The sequence below is a fragment of the Falco naumanni genome, chromosome 3, assembly GCF_017639655.2.
Source record: "Falco naumanni isolate bFalNau1 chromosome 3, bFalNau1.pat, whole genome shotgun sequence".
NCBI lineage: Eukaryota > Metazoa > Chordata > Aves > Falconiformes > Falconidae > Falco > Falco naumanni.
In genome coordinates this window covers 110,996,826-111,016,641 of record NC_054056.1, presented here as the reverse complement: position 1 = coordinate 111,016,641, position 19,816 = coordinate 110,996,826, and the positions used below count along the sequence as shown (strand labels likewise).

The window sequence follows — 19,816 nt, the reverse complement described above, 5'->3', positions numbered from 1 at the left end:
GATCTTGTGCTTGACGTCCAGCACCTGAGTTTGAGCCTTCCTTCTCTTTTTTGATCCGTTTCCTTCTCTGAATATTTCAGCTACAAAGGAATCTAGCCAATGAAAAATCATGAGGCCTGTCTTTTGATGTGGTACATTGGAAACTCACATTTATGCCTGTGGAGTTATTTTAAGTGGGCATTCTACAGGTATGCTCCTGTGGCGTGTTTTTTTCTCCCCATAGTATAGTAGTATTTGTACATAGAAGCACAAGAATTTGTATTTCCATGGCATCTACTGGGCATGCAGGGTTTTGTGGTGTTGTCAGCAAATTTGTTAACTGAGCTTTTCAGATGGGTGAATCCCAGAATTGAGCACTTCCAATATAGCAGTAGTTTTTATATTCTCTACAGTACAGGGGTCTCATGAGAATAACTTTATATACATTTTCAAATCATACCAGAAACAAGTATGATTTTCTTGTACCTGCCTGTCTTGAAATAAATGAGGCATTGGATGATTCCTCACTGATGTTGAACTTCTGTGAATATAACTGAATGTTGAAGGTCTTTGTGTGCTTTGCCTCATCACCTCTACTTTGTCAGTGTGCCTGTTAACAAAAATTTGTGAACATACCAGTATAAAGATACGTATTTGAAGCTATGGTGATGCAGAATGACAGATAAATAGTGGATCTCTTATTTGAATAGCTGGCAAGAGTTCTATTACGCTGAAAGGAAGGAATGTATGTATATATATCTCAATGGACTCTTTTAGGAAATAATCTCTTCTTTTACAGATCAAATACTTCATGTATATTTTTGTTGCAGTGGAAGAAACCTGCTTTTAGTGGTGATGCTGCTGTGGGTTTTGATGATGAAAGAGCTTGCAAAACAAACATTAAGGCTCTTTTTTTGTAAGATCACAGCATTTTCCGTATTTTGCAGTTGACTTAGAGTCAGTCATTACTTATGTGTCACCTGGTGGTGAGTCAGCTCCATACTGCATGACTAATTTGTCATGTTATCTTTTTTTTTCTTCTATAATCTGTTGAAATGATAGTCGGTACTGCAACTCTGAAGTCACTGATTGCTGTCGCTTTCTCATTAACGGGAAGTATGACCCTCTGTTGAATTGGCTCATTACACCTCAGTTCCATACCTTCAGGCGGTGTTTGGGCTATAAAATTACTCCAAATAAAATACTTGTTGGAGATGTTAGTATACAGAAGTCCTACTAATGGGATGCACATTGGTTTTCCTTCTTTACCTTTTTGTCCTAGCTGTGGCGAGCATAAACTTGAAAGCACAAGTCTGACCTTCAATCCAGAGCACTTGAGTTTTGAGATAAGATGATGTCTTTTTTTAGAGTCCACCAGTGCAGCACGTGTTGGCACAGTGGGAGCCAGTCTTACAGTGCTCTGTCTGCCGATGTACTGTGCTCATTTGCAGCTTCATGGAACATCTTTCTTTACTGCTGAGGTTGTGTTTCTGTGATTCCCTTGATATTAAGAACTGCAGTCCTACGGCCACACTCAGACTTGGTTATTAGGTGGTAGCTCTGTCCCAGCAGCTTTATGTAATTGTCCAGATATGCCCACCCTGTGATCTTTACTTTCCACGCCACTGACAGTGGATTTTCCTGCACTATACATACTGTAGTACATTGTTGGTGTCATGGGTTTAATGGCTTTGGGATGAGGACAGGTGAGGCTGGGTACCACACAGAACATCACTAACCTCTGGGTTTTAAAAATCAGTCAGACAAGAGTTGGCAGCCATAAATCTTGTAGAAGAAACGCCTGTGCCTGCAGAAAAGTTTCTACAACTAGTTTAAGTTAATACTGTGCATAACAAAACGCAGTATCCAAACAGATGGTAGTAAATGCAAGATACTTTAAGGGGGAAGGAAAGACATGGCAGTATTTCAGGCTGAGACTTGCTAAATAGATACTGAATGTAGGTATGTCTGTTTTCTGTGTTACACAGCTGCTCAGATTAAAAGATCGAAATGGTCTCTCCAACTTCATAACCTTTGTCTGTAGGATTGAAATATGCCTCTGTTTCTAGAAACTTCTAATTTAAACTGCCAGGCTGAAGTTACAGGTAACAAAAATCATCATGTTATCAGAGCAGAAGGGAGTTTGTGTGGAACCAAGTCACTGGATTTTGCCAGTGAGTCTAAGCTAAGGTCTTGGCATACACAGGTGAGACAGAAGAGCAGAGAGAAATTGCTTGAATAATGTTAGGTATATACTCTCAGGATAAGGTGACATTAGCTCAAGCCCCAGGTAGCGAAACAAAACGGTTATTTAATACATCCTTTTCCTTCTAATCTGGTCCTGGTTGTTCTGTAGGAGAAATTTTCAGAGTTATAGATTGTTTGCTGTACTGCAATAGATTTGGGCAAATATACCCATCAGCTTGTAAGTTACGTGGATAAAAATGCTTAGACCAATGCTGTATTTTTTTTCTTCTACATCGCTTGCAGCAGAAGTTGCTTCGCTTCTAATGAGGCGAGAAAAATAAGAAAATGAGAGATGAGAAAAATGAAATAAAAATCCTTGCTCATCTTGCATTCCACCAGAAATCATAATGAACAACACAGTAAACTTTGCAGACTACTTGAAATCTACGGTGAATTGTGGCATTTAGAGGGACAGGGGGTGGAATGTGTAAAGACAGGCAGCCCCTGCATTCTCCAGGGTCTTGCAGCTGGGCTCATTTGCCATCAGTCAGCTCTGTCCCAGGTGGACATGCTGCTTTATTCCTTACTCTCTGAGCCTGTTTCACGTTAAGCCCTAATCACTGTAAGTGTCTGTAATAATGACAAGTAGTTGGTGTGCTAACAGGAAGACTGTACCCTTGGCAAGAACTGTGCATGGAATGAACTGAGCCTGTTTTGGGAGGTGGAAGGGGTCATATCTTTAGGGGAAGAAAATACTGGTTTTGGTATGGGAAAAGGCAGCCTTTTGTCACTTGCAGGAGGGTTTTTCCCACTGATCTGTAAAACTGAGTTTTAGGATGTGACGTTTATCAGAAAACACAGTAAAATAGACCTATTTGGATAGTTGAGAGTTGCCTGGGAAGGTCAGTGGAGGGGAGCCTTACAGTACAGTAGTCTGTGGTGTCCATGTATCTCTCTCACAACCTTTCCTCCTGTGCAAGCAATCAGAAAAGGTAGTCCAATTTTAATCTGTGTCTTCTAATTATTTTTTAGTAACATGTCAGGGTAATCTCACCATATTTCATGTTGAACTTATATCTTACTCTCATTTTGAAGAATATAGACCAGAGTTTTTACAATTTCATGTGCTTGAGGTTCGTCAAAGTAAATTGAAGAACAAACAGTATCCTTACAAAGACAGAAAAATACTGGTGTGTTTTTCTTTGCAGCAAAAGGTTAGGTTTTACTTTCTGGGACTGCAGACTTTATGATTATGTGTAAAGCTACCAAGTAATTCTCATAAGAATTTAAGATATCTTTCTTGTCTGTCCTCCTTCATAATTCTGACACAACTGCTGAAGAAATACTGTCTGCATTCGCGGGGGATGGGACACACGTGGAACGGACAGGGACAGAGGGAAGATGCTATGAGTTGCTCTTTGCTTGTATCATGGGAACCAGTTATAGTTGGGCTTCTCCAGGACACACACGTACACGCTATCTGGTAGCAATACAGCTGTGGTTTCCAAATGGAAACACAGGCTTGCTATGGAAAATTAAATTGCATACACACGTTTTAATAAGCAGGCCACCTTCATATGTGTTAAATTTGCTCGTTTGCTTCTGTAAGGCAGGAGATTCATAGGTCAAATGCAAACCAGCTGGTTTATGTGCTGATTTTATGGGAGTAACTTACAGAACGATCTATCAAACCTTTACAGCCAAGAGCAAGTTCTTTTCCTTATCTGTGTATAATGCATGTTCTCACACGTATCGAAGTGATATCCATGCCATACAATAACACTTATGACATAGCTTTGAAAAGTATTGCATCTCTTGACCACTCCATCTGCCCATACCTGTGGATTCATGTCCTGCAATGACTGATGGGTGCTCCAGTCTCCTCAGCAAGTTCTAGCAGTGCCACGTACTTACCTCTTTCTTAAAAAAAGCCTATTACAGGCGTATAGCTAAGACTGGGCATATTCAAACCTTCTACCAGTTCTTTTTTTAGAGCTTTAAGGTATTTAACATCCACAGGCTTTTCACGAGTGCAATGAAAAGAGGTTCTTACCTGCACAGTAACAAAAAATGAGTGGTAATACGTGGAGGATTATCTCTAAGGATGTAAAAAGGAGAACTCATAGTCAGTCTAAGACAGAATAAAAACTTGTTTTAAGCTGCTTGGTGAATTCTTGTGGCTCCTGTGACTGGTATATTTATCCATGCTCCTTGTAATGGAAACAAGCAAAAGAATATAATAGTGTTTTCCCCCAAACCAGACATATTAAAATAGGAGTGTTTTCATATTTGTACTTCAGTATCTCCAAGAGGTCTTTCCGTCTTTGTGCCAGACACAGTAAAATTTTATAGCAAGGAGGTAGCTTTATTTCCTAAAAAGCTTTCAGTCAAATAAAGAGCTCACTCTGGTGTACCTAACAATGTATACTTTATCTGACTAATCATCAAATTTACTAGCATGCATTTGAGAGAACCTAAATAATTAGTGCCTGACTATGTAATCAGTCTGACTAATGCTCCTGTTCGGTGCAAATTAGAAGATGACTGTGATGCGTTGCTTGTAACTAAGCAGTTTCTCTTTTTCCTAGTCTAAACTTAAAAGATTTTTGGATTTCAGCAGAAGTATGCATTCATGCCTACAGCAGTATCTCCTTGCAAAAGAAAGTTGTTTGGGGGCTTGCAGTCCAAACAAATACAGAAAAATCTCAGTTTTTTGTAACTTTACACATTTCAAGTCTGCTCTCTTCCTTTCTACACCTTTTCACAACAAGATAAGGTAGGGGGGTTTATTTATTTATGGATGCATCTGTCCTTTTCTTTTTACTCCACTACTTCCCTTTTTCTTCACCGTGGTTTCATGATGATTGAACCATTGTGGAATATTCAACTGTTTTTGCTGAACTTGAACCAGAGCTGTCCTTGGGCAACGGCAGTTCGGCGTGACCAGTCGTGTTGGTGGGTGCCTTGTTGTGAGAATGTTGTGTGAGAGCCCTGGCTGCGTTGAAGCTTTAACCTTTGCCACAGCTGTGCCACAGCTAGCAAAGTGCCTCGGGAGCTTTTTAGGAGGACCTTGGGGTGGAAGACAGCAAAGGCCCTGCTGCAACAGGCTGAGGTGTGCAGCAATACTAACTGACGGGTGGCACTTTTCCAGGAGCTGCCTATGGTTGTCTGCTGGAACCTGCCGCTGTTGTCTAACCACACTACTCCTGGAGAAAAGCAAGGCTCTAAGGGCGAAATATACTCCGTAAGACTTTAAAATAAGATGGCTTTGTGCTTTTTAAATATAACGTTTATGCTGATTTTTGATGAAACCTCCTCAAATAGTTAACCTGTCAGAATTGTTATTAAAAAAACCCAACTTTTTGCTTGCTGTATAGAAATTCAGAATTACTCCAGCTTCTTGCTCCCTACCCTCATATTTCACCTGTCATCTATTGTTTCTGCCAAGTCACCTGAGCAGCGGTAACAGCGGAGGGACCCCTGCCCTCCTGGGGAGGGTGGATGCTGCCTGCAGGGCTGGCGCAGCGGCCCATGGTTGCCCGCTGGCCGGGAAGCAGGGTCCCTTGTGTCTTCCCTCTGCAGACACAGAGTCCTTTCTCACGGCCCTGCTAGCAGGGCATGCGAGAGCAGTGCCCCTCGGGAAGGATTATTGCATAATTATTATTTTAGAGGATTTGCAGACTTGGGCAGCCATCCCTGCAGTAATCATACATTGGCAGGTTTGTCTCCAGCATGTGGAAGCTGGGATGTCTGGTTCTTTTTATTTCTAGACTGAAGCTGAAAATCTGGTTTGCAGCCAGCTCCCCATCTTCTGGGAGAAGCAGGAGTGTGAGGCACCCCAAGTTTGTGCAGGTTGTGCTGGGACGAGCAGTGTTAGCCCTACCTAACCACGGAGACGGCAGCACTGTGGGCTGGGGTGTTGAGGTTCAGTGTTGCAGCCTCCAGCAAGACTGGTTCACTGGGGTGCAGAGCTGAAGCTGAGCAGCTTTTCATGTCTGCTGTGCTGTGTCAAAGCCAGTAAATCCTTCCAGCATGCTGCATGAAGCCACCTTCTGTCACAGCCTTCTTGCTTCTTTATGGTGCTGCCACAGGCTGTAGTGAGCTTTACTGCTGGGACCAGGGACAAGGGCAGTGAGGCTGAGTGAACGACTGATCCCTTTCTAGACACACATGGGCTATCCTGTGTCTCTGGACCGCATGTACTGGGGTCCTGCTTCACACATTTTGGTGGGAGGAAACTATACCTGTGCTGTGTGGACCCAGCTGGGACTTAACTCCAGCCTAGACTGTGAAATAAGGCTAAAGCATCTGCTGTCCCTAGACTGGGCTGCTCCTGCCAATGCTGATACAGGTTCCCCATGCCACAGAAACGGCACTGGCTAATTCTGAGTGTGGATAAATCACCTGCACCTATTTTTTTACCTGACATTGCTTCCACATTAGCAAAAAAAAAAAAAAAATTGTTGATATTTGAGGTGTGTTCTTGGGCAGGGGAAACTATGCTGTTGTGGGACCTGGCGCTAACTTGGGTAGGTTGAAAGGCAGCTTTGGAGACCTGCGGAGTGGTGGTATGCTGCTGCCTACACTCTAATTACCTCTGCATGTCAGAACCAGGCACATAGGTAAGGAGGGGTCACCCCTTCCACTGTCATCTAAGGGCATCTTCCAGTTACCTTCAGTCAGAGCTGAAAAAAATCCCAATTGCTCTTTAACTGAATTAATAGCTGGAGCGACAGAGGGAGTGGCCCTACTGTTTCTCCTCAGGTAGTCCTTTCCTGAAAGGCTGATGAATTGTTCTGAGATCAGCACACACGATAAAAGTTAACTTTGAAATAGCATAGCCTTGTTAACAAGGCTACCATAGAAACTGTACTGTATGCTTAGGCTTGGGGAAAATGCCCAATGTTTCATGTTCACCTGCCCACAGTTCTGCTTTGAGCATTCTCCATTGTGTGTTACGTGTCATCATGTACTTACTTGTTCTCGTAGATAGTTGTCCTGAGGAGTTTACTGTACTCAGGGCTTCACTTCCTCCTTTTTCTACCTCCCACCCCCTGGTGTAAGTTACCATTATATACCTACAATTTTTGGGGAAACAGGAGTTGAATAGACAGTTACATCATTAAAGGGCTGCTTCAATGAAGACGTTTTGAGCTGTAAATAAATTATGTTCTTGGCTGTCTTGTTAGCAATGTAACTGTGTCAAAACCTCACACCACAGGCAACCTGCAAAAACAACACTGGCTTAATGAAGAGCTCCTCTGATCCTTTAAAAAACTAGAAAAGAGCAAGTGAGGGACTGATGTTCAAGCTGAGGTGTTTGCACAGTGCTGGCATCACGTGTTACCCCGTTCCTATTTTCAGGGTTCGAGCAACACTAAGTAGTGCTGGGGGGGGGGGGTATGGGTAGGAGCGTGGCATGCAGGTTGCCCATCAAGGGGCAGGGGGGTTGGATTGTCTTTACAAGGCAATCAGTGATACTGTAGAAATACTGTTCTGTGATATTGTAAGGAAAAAAAGAAGTTAGTTAAAAAAAGAGTATAAAGTGACTCTGGCTTTTGTTGTCTATTCAAGCGAATAGCTCGTGCTTCAATTCAGGCTTACATTTTCAGGATCGGGAGTGGCTTGAAGCTGTGTCAGGGGGAATTCAGATTGGACATTAAGGAAAAGGTTCTTCACTGAGAGGGTGGTCAGTCACTGAAAGAGGCTCCCCAGGGAAGGTGGTCATGGTACCAAGCCTGTTCGAGGAGTGTCTGAGAGACGCTGTGAGTCATATGGTTTAGTTTTAGGTAGTCCTGTGAGCAGCAACTCGATTATCCTTATGGGTCCCTTCCAACTTGAGGTATGCTGTGACTCTGCGATCTCTGCAAACTCATACAGAGCTTTGAACCAATCTCTCATATTCAGGTTTTCTATTTTTAGAATCATTTAGGTTGGAAAAAACCTTTAAGATCATAGAGTCTAACCATTGACACTAAGTCCACCACTAAATCATGTCCCTAAGTACCGTATCTGTAAATAACTCCTGGGATGGTGACTCAACCACTTCCCTGGGCAGCTTGTTCCAATGTTTGATAGCTGTTTCAGTGTATCTTGTAACATAAAGAGAAAAAAACCTAAAACTTTTTTTTTTTTTTTTAAACAAGCGAAGGTTATAGTAGATGCCTATCTAAATTTCACCGGAGTTACCTCAAATGATCTTGGAAATTAGTCCCTCAAAGATAATTTCAGAGCTCTACCAGTTCACTCTCATGTTAACCTTTTGTCTATTCTGCTTCTCTGTAAACTTGTCAATATGGAAAGATCTAAAAGGTGGTTTTTAAATTAAGGAATTAAGGCAGGAAGGTCCTGCTGAAGCAGACACAATGCCATTGTGAAGAAAAAGTTTGATTGAAAAGTTATTTAAGTACGACTGAATATTGCTGCTGTGAGGTGTGTAGTACTACACTAGGAGAAACCAAGCCAAGATTTGGTGAAACTTAAAAAAAAAAAAAAAGGGGGGGTGGGGGGAGGGGAGCATACTTAATTTATGAGAGTTTTGTAGTTAAATGTTGTCAGGAGATCTGAAAGCTGAGATTGCATGTATATGAACTTCCTCTACATACATGCAAGTTGTTACGTCTTTATTTCACAAACAGCTTTAAAAATGTTCCGTGCAGTCAGTGTTTTTGGCCTTCAGCACTGGATTCATGAGTAACGCCTGCCAGTACCCCTTTCTTTATGTTATTTTATTGTGCTGAGGTGTTCAGGACATCTCATGTAACGTTTACTTTCCTGTTTTCAGTAGTAGCTCTACTTGGCTGTCTGACAGCACTTGCATGTTCGCTGTAACATCAGGTCCTCCCTTGGGCATGGGTAGGGTGGACAGGGAACCAGTCAACTGACAGTGGGAATGAGGTGCAGTCATGGTGTTTGCAGGTGAGCTTCTTAAAAATCGAGCTTTGTGGTGTCTTCAGGTGCTGTATAACTATGGTATGCAGTGTCGCTTGCAAAGAAAGTTAAATTAAAGATGCACTTTTCTTTTTTTTTTTTTCTTGTAAGAATTAGCATGGACTGCCTAGAGGCTTACTGTATTATATTATTATATTATTATATACTGTATTATACTGTAGTATAATCTGGGTAACACTGATGTGCTTAATTTGAATTAAATTTCTTTATTGTCTGTGCAGGCAAGCACAATTGAAGGGTCATAAGTGCTGAACCTGTAATTGGAAGCTTGTTCCTACTTGATGATAGAGCTTGTCTACAAACAGAAGCAGGCCAGTGTGTGGAATAAACTTCCTTGAAATACCTCTTTGTGGAATGGGCGTTAAGTGGGAAGTCTTTGTCAGACAAGCTTACTGACAGCGGTCAGCGCGTAGGGGAACAACAAAGCGCTGTGAAGTCGTGGGTTTGCTGAGCCCTGCTGCGGCCTGGCCAGGATTGCCATCGCGGCAGCCTGCCTCCCCGCACCCTGGAGCTGGGGGCAAAGAGGGATATTATTAGTTGTTGGTGTGACAGCCTGAAAGGTGTGGTAGGAAAGGCGTGAGGAGGAGGTGCTGCAAGCTATGGCTGGTGCTGTCCCTGCTGGAGGCTGGGGAGAGGGTGGGGAGAGGCACCGCGACAGGCTCCCAACGCTTGAACCTGGGAGCAGCTCAGATGTCCCAAGTGCTGGCAAGTCTGGGAAGCGTTAGGAAAGGGGGACTGAGGGGAAGGGTTTGGAAGGGGGTTGATTGATAGGAGGGACGAAGACTGAAAATGGCAGGAACCAAAGCGAGTGGAGGGTAAGGACGAAATAGAGCATTATACACAATGTATGGGCCGTGCGTTACCCGACTGATTTGGTAGGTACGGTTAACGTACAGAGTGGACATTTAGATGTTTTGCGTTAGAGGCCGATTACTATCTAACTGGGAAGGGAGGCTGGGGAGTGGGGTGATTGCCGGGCTGAATGGGGAGGAATTTTACAAAACGGGTGGGAAATAAGCTGGTTCTCGGTTGATGTGGGTATGGGATATTTGCTTGAAGGCCCGCGTTAGTCACAGTAGTAATTATACCAGTTTAGTTGGTAATACTTTTTTCTTGACATCAATAAATGCCTTACATAAAATTAATTTTGTTTTCCTCCATAGTTTAATAGATAAGAAACTTCACTGCGGGTTTTGTTGGGTGTTTTTTGGGGGGTTGGATTTTTTGGTTTGTTGGGGGGGTTTTGGGGTTTTTTTGGTTGCTTTGAAAAAGATTAAATTAAACTGCATCAAAGCAAGCCTTGGGCCCTGGTACATCTTGTTGCCTGAAATACTGTTTTGGGACAATGGAATGGATATCTAAGGGCAACTGTAACAGAGAAATAGTAAATTACTGGACAGAAGCGTTACTTGGGTCTTACTCTTGTCATGATTAACCATAGAATTTGAAATGCTGGTAGTTCATCTGCTTTTGGTCTTAAATTGCTTTTGAGTTATAACAGCCTCCTTGTCCCATTTTTAAAGTATTTACTTAGACAGTAGATCTCTTCAGGAAAAAAAAAAAGAGTAAAATCGTAGATTTTTATTTTTGTTTTTAATCTCTGGGTCCTTGGGCTTGTTGTGATTTATTTTTCACCCTGGAACGCCGCATTCCACAGCTTGTAATGTGAGCCCAAGGCCTCTTTTTTCTGCTTGGACTCATGTATGAAGACATTTTATAAGATTTACTGCATTCTTTTAACTTCTAAACACGAGGGAAACACAAATGGTGATCCTCAGTTCAGACCAACAGCAGAGAATGAAAAAAAGAAATATGGGTATTTTGAAGCAGATGTGTCTCTGTACAGTCCTGTGTGCTTTGCTGGGCTGTGCTCATCTCTCCACTGTGGGGTCACTGACCGTAAGCAAAAAGATGCCATAGAAAACTGAGGGTGCTGATGCCTTGAACATACGAGCCAAGTCCTCTGGAGTTGCTGTTGAGTCGTGGATTTTCATGGGCATCACCATAGCAGCCGTAGGGATTAACCCTGTGAAAAACTCAAGTAGAGCAGTCCCTGGGGCAACAGCAGCAAGGGTATAGGCTTCACTTGTTGGGTCAGAATTAAATTTGCTTTCTGGTGTGTGTGAGCTGGCCAGACGCTGTAGCAGTTGGTTGGCTAGTATCATAGGCATTATTGAAAAAAGTTTGGTTGTATATATAATATTATTTGTTGTTTGTTTGTAAACCTCTTAGTCTCTCAGATGACTTCTGCACAATACCTCTTTGCCTTAACTTTCCCAGCCTTACCGATTTTTATGTTTAAACTACCATATTTTACATTATCTCTCTGGTCATGTGGAATTGAGCAACTTCACTTAAATCGAGTGGGTGACAGGACTTTGATATTTCTGTTTTCCCTGTACAAAGCAGTATTATCTTCTGCAAGACCTGCAGTTTGTGAAGTACACCTAAGGTTGATAAAAAAGTCCTTTCCGTAGAAAAGGGCAGCGGATGGAGGTTGGTTGCTCCTTTCCTGTTAGCGCTACCAAAAACTCCTCTTGATTTATTGCAACAACACTGGCCAGGGACATGCTAATCTATGTAAGCATTCCTGAGCACCACAGCACGCAGTACTTGGCATCGGTCAGACGCCACCGTGTCTGGTGTGTGTTTTTGATGGTGAAACTGATGCCATGTGACTGACTGAAACGGTTGCTGCCCACGTGGTCAGCGATGGCCGTGAGGGATGGTCCAGCTCGAGGCCATGGGCAGGCATCTCATCCCTGTCTGGAAGCAGCAGGGGTGGGAAGCCAGTGCCTGCTGCCACCCTTTGCTCTGATTCAAATCTCAGTCTTCAGATTAAAGAAAAAGACCTGAGCCTGCCCTGGCTGGGAGTTGTGTTTGGGAGGGGCGCGCATTCAGGTCACTGTATAAAAGGGCTGTTTTAAAAAATGCTCACAATATATAAACTTCTCAGTAGACACCCTTGCACGTTTTCAGAGAGCAGATTCAGTAACGATCTAGCTCGGGTCAGGTCTTCTGAGACGCAGACAAGCCTGTTTCTGCCTTTAAATAAAAATCTCATGGAAATCTCACTATGAAGATTGTTGTAATTCAAATACTGAATCAAGTTGATCAAGAAGCTTTTGGAGTACCTTCTGCCTTCCTCCCATCCAATGTGGATCATCAGCATCAGACCAAAAACCCATCTCCTTGTGAAAAACACCCTGAGATACTCAGTTGTACATGGGCTCCGCACAGACTGGAAAGACTGAATGTAACGTCTAGCTTTCGCAAGAAGTGGGGATTATGTGGGTTTTTTGATGTGCTTTACCTAAGCACTTAATTCAGTATTCTGCTAAACTCACTTGACTCGGCTGTTGTGAAATCTCTTGATACTGTTTAATGACCTTATTTAAGCGGGGTTTTTGTCACTTGGCATCATGTCACAAAATGACACAGTAGGAGAGAAAGCATGTGTGGTCCTGCCATTGAGAGCCCACTCTGACGTTCTTTCCTGTTGTTAATAAATTGTATTACTAATGAAATCTTTTATTAATACATAATTTCCATGAGATCTTGAGCTTAGAGATAATTTGTCAGTGCAGAAATTAATTAGACATTGTTTTGTGATACCCTTCTTAAACGGAATGCCTGAAAAACATTTTTTCTTTCCTTATGCCAGATTAATTATGCAGATTAAAAATTTAATTTTCAATATAAAGAACTGGGGAATATTAAGATCTTCATGCTGGTAGTTTTCATGATCTTTTAAAAGCATCAGTGGAATGAATTTAATTGCAATCGTATGACTCAAACTCCTGAATTGTTGGTGGGTTGTTTTCTTTACATGCTCCCTAGTCTATTTAAAAGTGTATATTCATGTAAAATACTAGTTATTCCAAATTGCATGGCATACAAAAAAATGCTTTTCTTAATCAAATACACAGATACAGACTCGCCTAACAAATAGTTGTACATTTTGGAGTACAATATTGCACTGCTCATGCAGTAATATTTATGAATAAGAATGGTATTTATGAATAGGGGAAATCATACTTTTTTTTCTGAAGTCATCATTTTCATTATATGCCTTTGACCTAGTATGTGATTTAGGGGTTGTTGGCGTTCCAAATAGAGTCTGATATAAACTTATTTATTTATTTATATATGATGCTTCACTGTTTCAGAGCAAACCCCTTCACAAAAGGTCAGCTGCCCAAAACCTGTTTAGCCAATGCCCGTCTGCAGTTTCACCTTTAATCTCAGTGCATGCTGCTTTAGGTTACCCAGCTTCCTACAGCGCGTGAGAGAGCGTCCGACTGGCATCTTCTGCAAGGAGAAGGTGCTCCCTGCAGCAGTGGCTGGGGACCTGGATGGTGTTTCAGAGGGTGACATGGGGGTCTGTCCCGTCTGTGCAGTGCAGTCCTGCCCACATGCTGGTGTGCTGCCGCAGGCTTCCTTCCAACTTCTTTTTCCGTTGTTCCATGTCCAAGGCTAATGTTCTCGTTGTGAGATGATGAGTTCAATTTCTCTACGTGTCCTTCTTTCTCATCTGGGTAACATTTTTGGGAAGTATGAGTGTAGATCTCACTGTCAGTGTCTAGAGTTTGATGTTGTGTCCTAACGCAGATCTGGCAAGTGCGGTGGGTAGTGTGGTTGTTGAGCAGGTGGACATTGACACTGCTCTTGAGTATGTTCCCGTCACAGAAAGACTAATGAATTTTATCTGGCTCTGGAGAGAACAGAATAGGGCTAATAATCCTGTTGGATTTCTGAACAGACGTGGATCAGGACATAGAGTCATATCACCAAAGCTTTGAACCAGGTTGGCAAAAACGCACCAGTATGGTTCGTTTTCAGTTCCTGCATGTCACCCCAGTTTTAATGTTCATTCAGATATTCCTGTCCTCACGTACCTATCTCTTCAATCTTTCCTTTTTGACTAGAGAAAGAAATCTGACTCAGCAGCATGTGATTAACTTTCTTGTAGTCATACTTGCTTTCTTCTTCAAGACTGACACTAAACAACGCTTCTCCAGCCCTTGGGTGTGGGTTCTCTGTTTCAGCAGGCTGTTAACATTTGGCCATCCCATAGTTCCTTCCTATGTTATTTTCGAACCGCAGAGTGCCTGCTACAGCTTTTTCCTGTGTTACCTGGGGATTGGTCCCCTGGCTTTTCAGGTTGCCTCCTCATTTGAGTCCCTTTTTGGTGTGTTCATGACAGTAGTAGTAAGCCATGGTACAGACAGTAAGCGGTTCTGAAGGGTTGTTCTCCTTGCCCGCTGAAATGCTCTTTACTGTTATCTAGCCGAGTTTGCTTTTTCATCTTCTGTATCTTGAGCTTGTTCTTTTTGTTGTTGTTCTTTGCATTGTGCCTTCCTATCTCGACCTCTAATTTTCACTTCCATAATAACTTTGCGAGTTCTTATTTTACGTGCTTTTCAGGGTTTAATTTATAGTTTTCCATGTATTCAGCATGTTTGTTATCTTGGACCATTTATATCTTGAGAGGAAAGAAGTTTTTGCTGAATTCTAATTCAGGCTGTCTTAAATCTTATTCCAAGTTTCCTGCATGTTTTACTTGACCTTCCAGACATGCTGGAAGATCCTTGAGGATGGACACTCCTGTGCTCTGCCAGCAGGCTCCTCTTGAAGTTCAGGAGCTAACTTGTTCATCTTCCTCCTCTCCCTGCTGACCCTGCAGAGTGGCTCGGTCCCATTTCCTGAGGATTCAACTGCTGTGATATTTCATAACGCGATCTTCTTAATTAGTAGCAATAAAGTTCAAGATAGATTTTTCACATCCTTATCCTAATAAAGGCGTGAGTCAAGATGAAATAAAACAAAGCAGGCCTTTCAGGGCTTGAGCAGCAGGACTGCAAACACCCCATTTTAAAGAAATGAGGTCTGCACATGTGATCCTGCTGCCCTGTCTGATGACTTTGATCTTGTTCGATGATTTTTGACCAATTTTACAGTGGGTTTACGAAACCTGAGGGATGCATGGTTCCAGTAAAAATTCAAATTAAAAGAAAAATAACTCCCCAGTGTTGGGGAAGGGGTTGTCCTCTTTTCTGATTTGGGTGGCAGACGTTATGACTGGTTGGTGTGTTTTATAGCTGGTCAACACTCAGGCCTGTCTCTGAGTCAGCTCACAGACCCGTCTCCTCACCCGAACAAGAAGCCAGTGTATGGGAGAGCTGGAAGCGTGAGAACAGCTAGCCTGAAGAAAAGAAAATAGTGAGTTTGAGTGGGAAGGATGAATCTGCAGAGACCATCTTCGACAGTCCTGCCATGTGGTAGTCAGTCAGCACATTGTTTTTCTTGGTGCATTTCTGTGAACTCTTTATGTTAATAAACATGTTTAAGTGATGTATGGGGTGCTCTGCCTACCGTACTAACCTGTGTATCACAAAGAACAAATATGAAGATTGTCCTCCTAGCAGCAATGCTTTGTTTCCTCTCCACGTTCGCAAGATGTACTCATAGGGTATGTGCCATCCCTTTTTGGTACCCGCATTCTCGTACCGAGTCTATTTTTCTGTTTTAATTCCAAGCTGATACATGGCCTCTGAGTTACTTACTTTTCTAGGCTTTGCTCTCCTTAAATCCCTTTTGTTTCCAGGTCTTCCAGTTTATATTTTTATTTTGCAGTATGACCTTTGGGTTTTTCAGCATGGTTCTTCTGACTAGGAACTGCGGTTTATTGCTCTTCATATGTAATTACCTCTAATTCCACTTGCACTTTGTGTGGTTAGTCTTAGGACTACTAACACTGTTTTCAGTCCCAACAGTTTTGCTATCAGTAGATGCTGGTCACATTTGTTCTGTCTCTTAGATATCTGGACCGCATACCCCTGGATCATGGGCAAGTGGCTGCTTTCTCCATCCTAGTCAGCATCTCTCTGCCCTGTACAAATGCTTGTCCTGTCATCTTGATGGTTGCTTGCCACAAAATAAGGCTCAGGTCTCTCAGTGTCTTTTTCCTGCAGGGATTGTGCTTTGGATGCTCTGGATCTGTAGGAGCTTTCTGATGGTTTACTCACATATCCTGTTGACATCTGTGCTGCTTTCCAGCACCTGTTAGAAATTTGTTTCCTGGACCTCCTTTCTCGCCCAGCCTTCCCCCAGTATGCTTTGTGCTAGTGCCAGTGACAGCTGTAATGGTGTAGTGGCCTGTGCCGGCAGTTGTTATGCCTGGGATAAGATTTTAATAACAGATATCATCAGGCAATTCTCTGTCAGCTGGTGGGATATCCGAGTACAGAGCTTCGGTGTTAAGTCCGGTCTGCCTGCAGCCTCTTGCTTCTTCAGCTTCTTTTTCTCACTTGTCTCAGCAAGACAGACAACATCACTGTTTTCCTGAGTGGCCTCCTACAATGGCACTGGTTCAGTCTTTCATTACCAGGAGCATACATATGTTTTTATGCAGAAAACCTCCAAGGGTTTTTTCTCCTTCTGTGCAGGCACAGCCCCGCAGGCTGCCCGTCCATCGGGCAGTGCTGCGCGATCCCCAGCCCGCAACGGCAGCCCTGTGGTGCACTCGGGCTGCCCATTACTGCACTTACTCCATCTGCTTTGTAAATATTATTGCAAAGGATCTTAAAAGGTTTGGGTGTTTTGGTGGTGTTGTTTTTGTTTGTTTGTTTTTTCTTAAATGATCCACATCATTAAAGTATTTGCATTCACCCCATGTTTGACTTTCTTATGCTGAAACAGTGCTGTTAGCAGGAACTAATGATGTCCGCGTGGCATTGGCTGTGAGATGCCAGTATATGTCTATAAGGATAAGCTGCCAAGATGTAAATTAAAAGGAAATGGGAATCTGAATTCCAAAGCTATTGTTTTATAGTCTTTAGTGATGTCATTAGTATTCAGAAAAGTTTTAACTAGATGGGGGATGTGTACATCTTTTGAGCTTACTTGTGACAGTTTTACAGAAGATATGTAGAAGTGTTTTGTGACTATTTAAATTATCTCTTCTTTAGAGCTTTTACTGTCTGTTTGGAACAGGCTTCAGAAATTTGTCCTGAAAGTTCATTAATTAGAAATCAGTTCACCTATTCATTTCCAAATATCTGCAGCACACTGAACTTAGCGTGCTACATTACATTAGGAGTAATGACCTAACCCAACAGCAGTCCTGGCCTGAGAACTGAATGCAAAGTTTAAGTGGATTTCAGATCAAACATACAAAACATTTGCAGCCTGTTAGAGCAATAACTTTCATTTGCTGTTTTGCACTGTAAAATATTTTCTTCCAGAGTAATTTGAGTATAACTGGGGTTTACTCTAAGGGTGTGGGTTTAGTCATTTTTTTTTTTTTCCAGTTGGCTGGTTTTGGACTTTTTGGGAATGATTATTGCTTGGTTTATTTTTCTCCTGATGACATCTAATAGTAGTCCAGTGTGAAATGCAATTACATTTGCCCTTAAAAAGGAAAAGACCTTATAGTCCTCCATGCATCGTCAGTATGGGATAATTTCATATGACCCCTGGCATACGTATTTGGGGCTTCGGTTACTTTCAGAGAAGCTTTAGAAGAAGGTATGACTGGCAGGCTATTGTATTTCACAAGTAAGTCTGCACATTGTTAAACTGGATAGGGAATATGAATGGGTGTGAAAGCGCCATTCTCAGCTAGGAGTTTTTGAATGTGTGCTCTGATTATTGTATTTTCTTTGTTTCCCCTCTTTCAGGTATTCACTTATAAACAGAGCACGATCACACACCAAAAAGTAACGCCTATGCATCAAACAAGCGTGGAAAGTGTGGAAGACATGGCAGCACTCGTAGATCTCCATGAAGGCTCCATTATGCACAACTTATTCCAACGATATCAGCAAGATAAAATCTATGTAAGTTTCTTCTAAAATGAAGAAAAATATCCAGAGGGAATGTTTTTGAATGTATAAATTCTGTGTGTGTTTTGCTGTTCTGTGGTATCTCTCCTAATGTTCTCCAGTTCTTTGTGTGAGCATGCCTCATCTAGTGACTTCTCACCAACAGGGAGCTCAGGGCTGACCAGGCAGTCCCATGGAAACCTTGAAAACCTTGCTACTTTTACACGTCCAGTGGCAGTCTTGTGTAAAGGGCTCTCATTTTTCTCTTTTCCTTTAGACTCTTTCCCTTTGCCCCAGCAATATGTGCTCTGTGTGTCACCGGAGAGGATGTGGTGGTGTTTAGTCTGTGCCTGCTGTTTGAGATCTTGGCAGGCCAAGATCCAATGCTGATCAGCTTCCTCTTTTCTATTGTAGTGGAAAGGTTATTACAAAAAAAGTATTATGATCATCAAGCTGAGGATGTGTGCCGTTAAATACAGATAGTTGGAGTCTGGGCTGTATGAGAACAGGCAGCTGTTCATCTGTTTCAAAACTAGGAATTAATCCACACAAAATTCTTTTTTCTCAGCTTTTTAAGGAAGGTTTTTGTGATTAAATTACTTGCTCTTTAAATATTTTAATTAACCTTGAACTGACTAGATGGGAATCTTTCCTGGATCTAGAACTACCCTAAATGTGAGAAAGATACAAAGGAGTATTAGTGGCTGTTACAGATTATGAAATCTAATATTTGAGTGGTTCAGTGGTTGGTATTTTTGGGGTGGGGTGGGGTTTCTGTTTGTTTTTTTTAATTAATAACTGCAGAACATAGTTTTTCTTTGCATCACCTGTATAGGCCCTTGATTTGGCCATATACATGCTTCATTCCATGCTTCATCTATTAAGTTTGGCTTTCTATTTTTAAACATGAGCATATCTTAATGTATGAATAAACTTCCTCTGTGTTCAGAAATTTATGATAAAAAGCAAAAAAGCATACAAGGAAATTATATTCCTTTGCTCATTACCTTTAAAGTGGCTGTTACAGGGAATCCTAAATTGATGATACTCTCTTTATAAAAGTCTTTATGTATTTATTTTTCTGAAAACAAATGAACTACTTTGCCTTTCAGAAAAATGAGTAAACAAAAGATGAATAGCATATATGAACAATCCTGCACGTGTAGGGAAAAACAGCTACTTGATAAGAGTTTAGTTTTCCATCGGTGTTACTAGATTGGAATGTAATACTCAATGTGAGTCAAAATTAAAAAAAAATAGTTTTCTGAGCCATTATGTGTACTCAGATGGAGGATACTTCCCCCTTTTAAAAAGCATGTGTGTAAAAGGGAGTGATTTTTTTGAAGAGGGAAAGAATAGCTTTGTTCTGAGGAGACATGTTTTAGCTTATTCCTTAGCTTGTCAAGGCAAGTTCAGGGTATTCTGATACTTGGTGCTTACTGCAGTATACGTTTCTAGACAAACAGGTTTGTGTGCTGTTAATGATGACAGATTTTCAGTTGCTGCTGAATACTCATTGTCCCTTCGGTTCTGCTGATTTTACTGCCTACTCTTTTGAGCCCACCTCATCTTAAAAATGATGCAGAAGGTGGTTGGGAAAAAGGAGTGTTTTGAAATGTGTATGAAAGCTTCTCTGTCCTCTGCATGTAAGCAGGACCTGATGTAAGAAGCATCTTTTCTCCTCATTGGTACCCCACTCCTGCTGTGCCAGTAGTAGTGGTTTAGCAGGACAGGGCTCCAGAAACAGAAACCCCATGAAAAGCTGATTAAATAGCTTGGTTAATTTTATGAAACTTCATAGATATATGAGCATGTCTTATAGGAGGATGTGTTGTCGTTGCAATATGAACCGTTTTTTCAAGCCAAAATCTCTT

At 41.9% G+C, this 19,816-nt stretch overlaps 1 protein-coding gene across 1 annotated transcript in view; it reads left to right on the top strand.

Annotated features, from left to right (window-relative positions):
• The window catches only part of MYO10 (myosin X), a 167,659-nt gene that overhangs the window by 53,857 nt on the left and 93,986 nt on the right, over positions 1 to 19,816 (top strand). Inside the window, exon 3 of the mRNA XM_040585573.1 lies at positions 17,799 to 17,957. Coding sequence (XP_040441507.1) covers positions 17,799 to 17,957 — 159 coding nt within the window. The remainder of the gene's footprint in view (positions 1 to 17,798; positions 17,958 to 19,816) is intronic.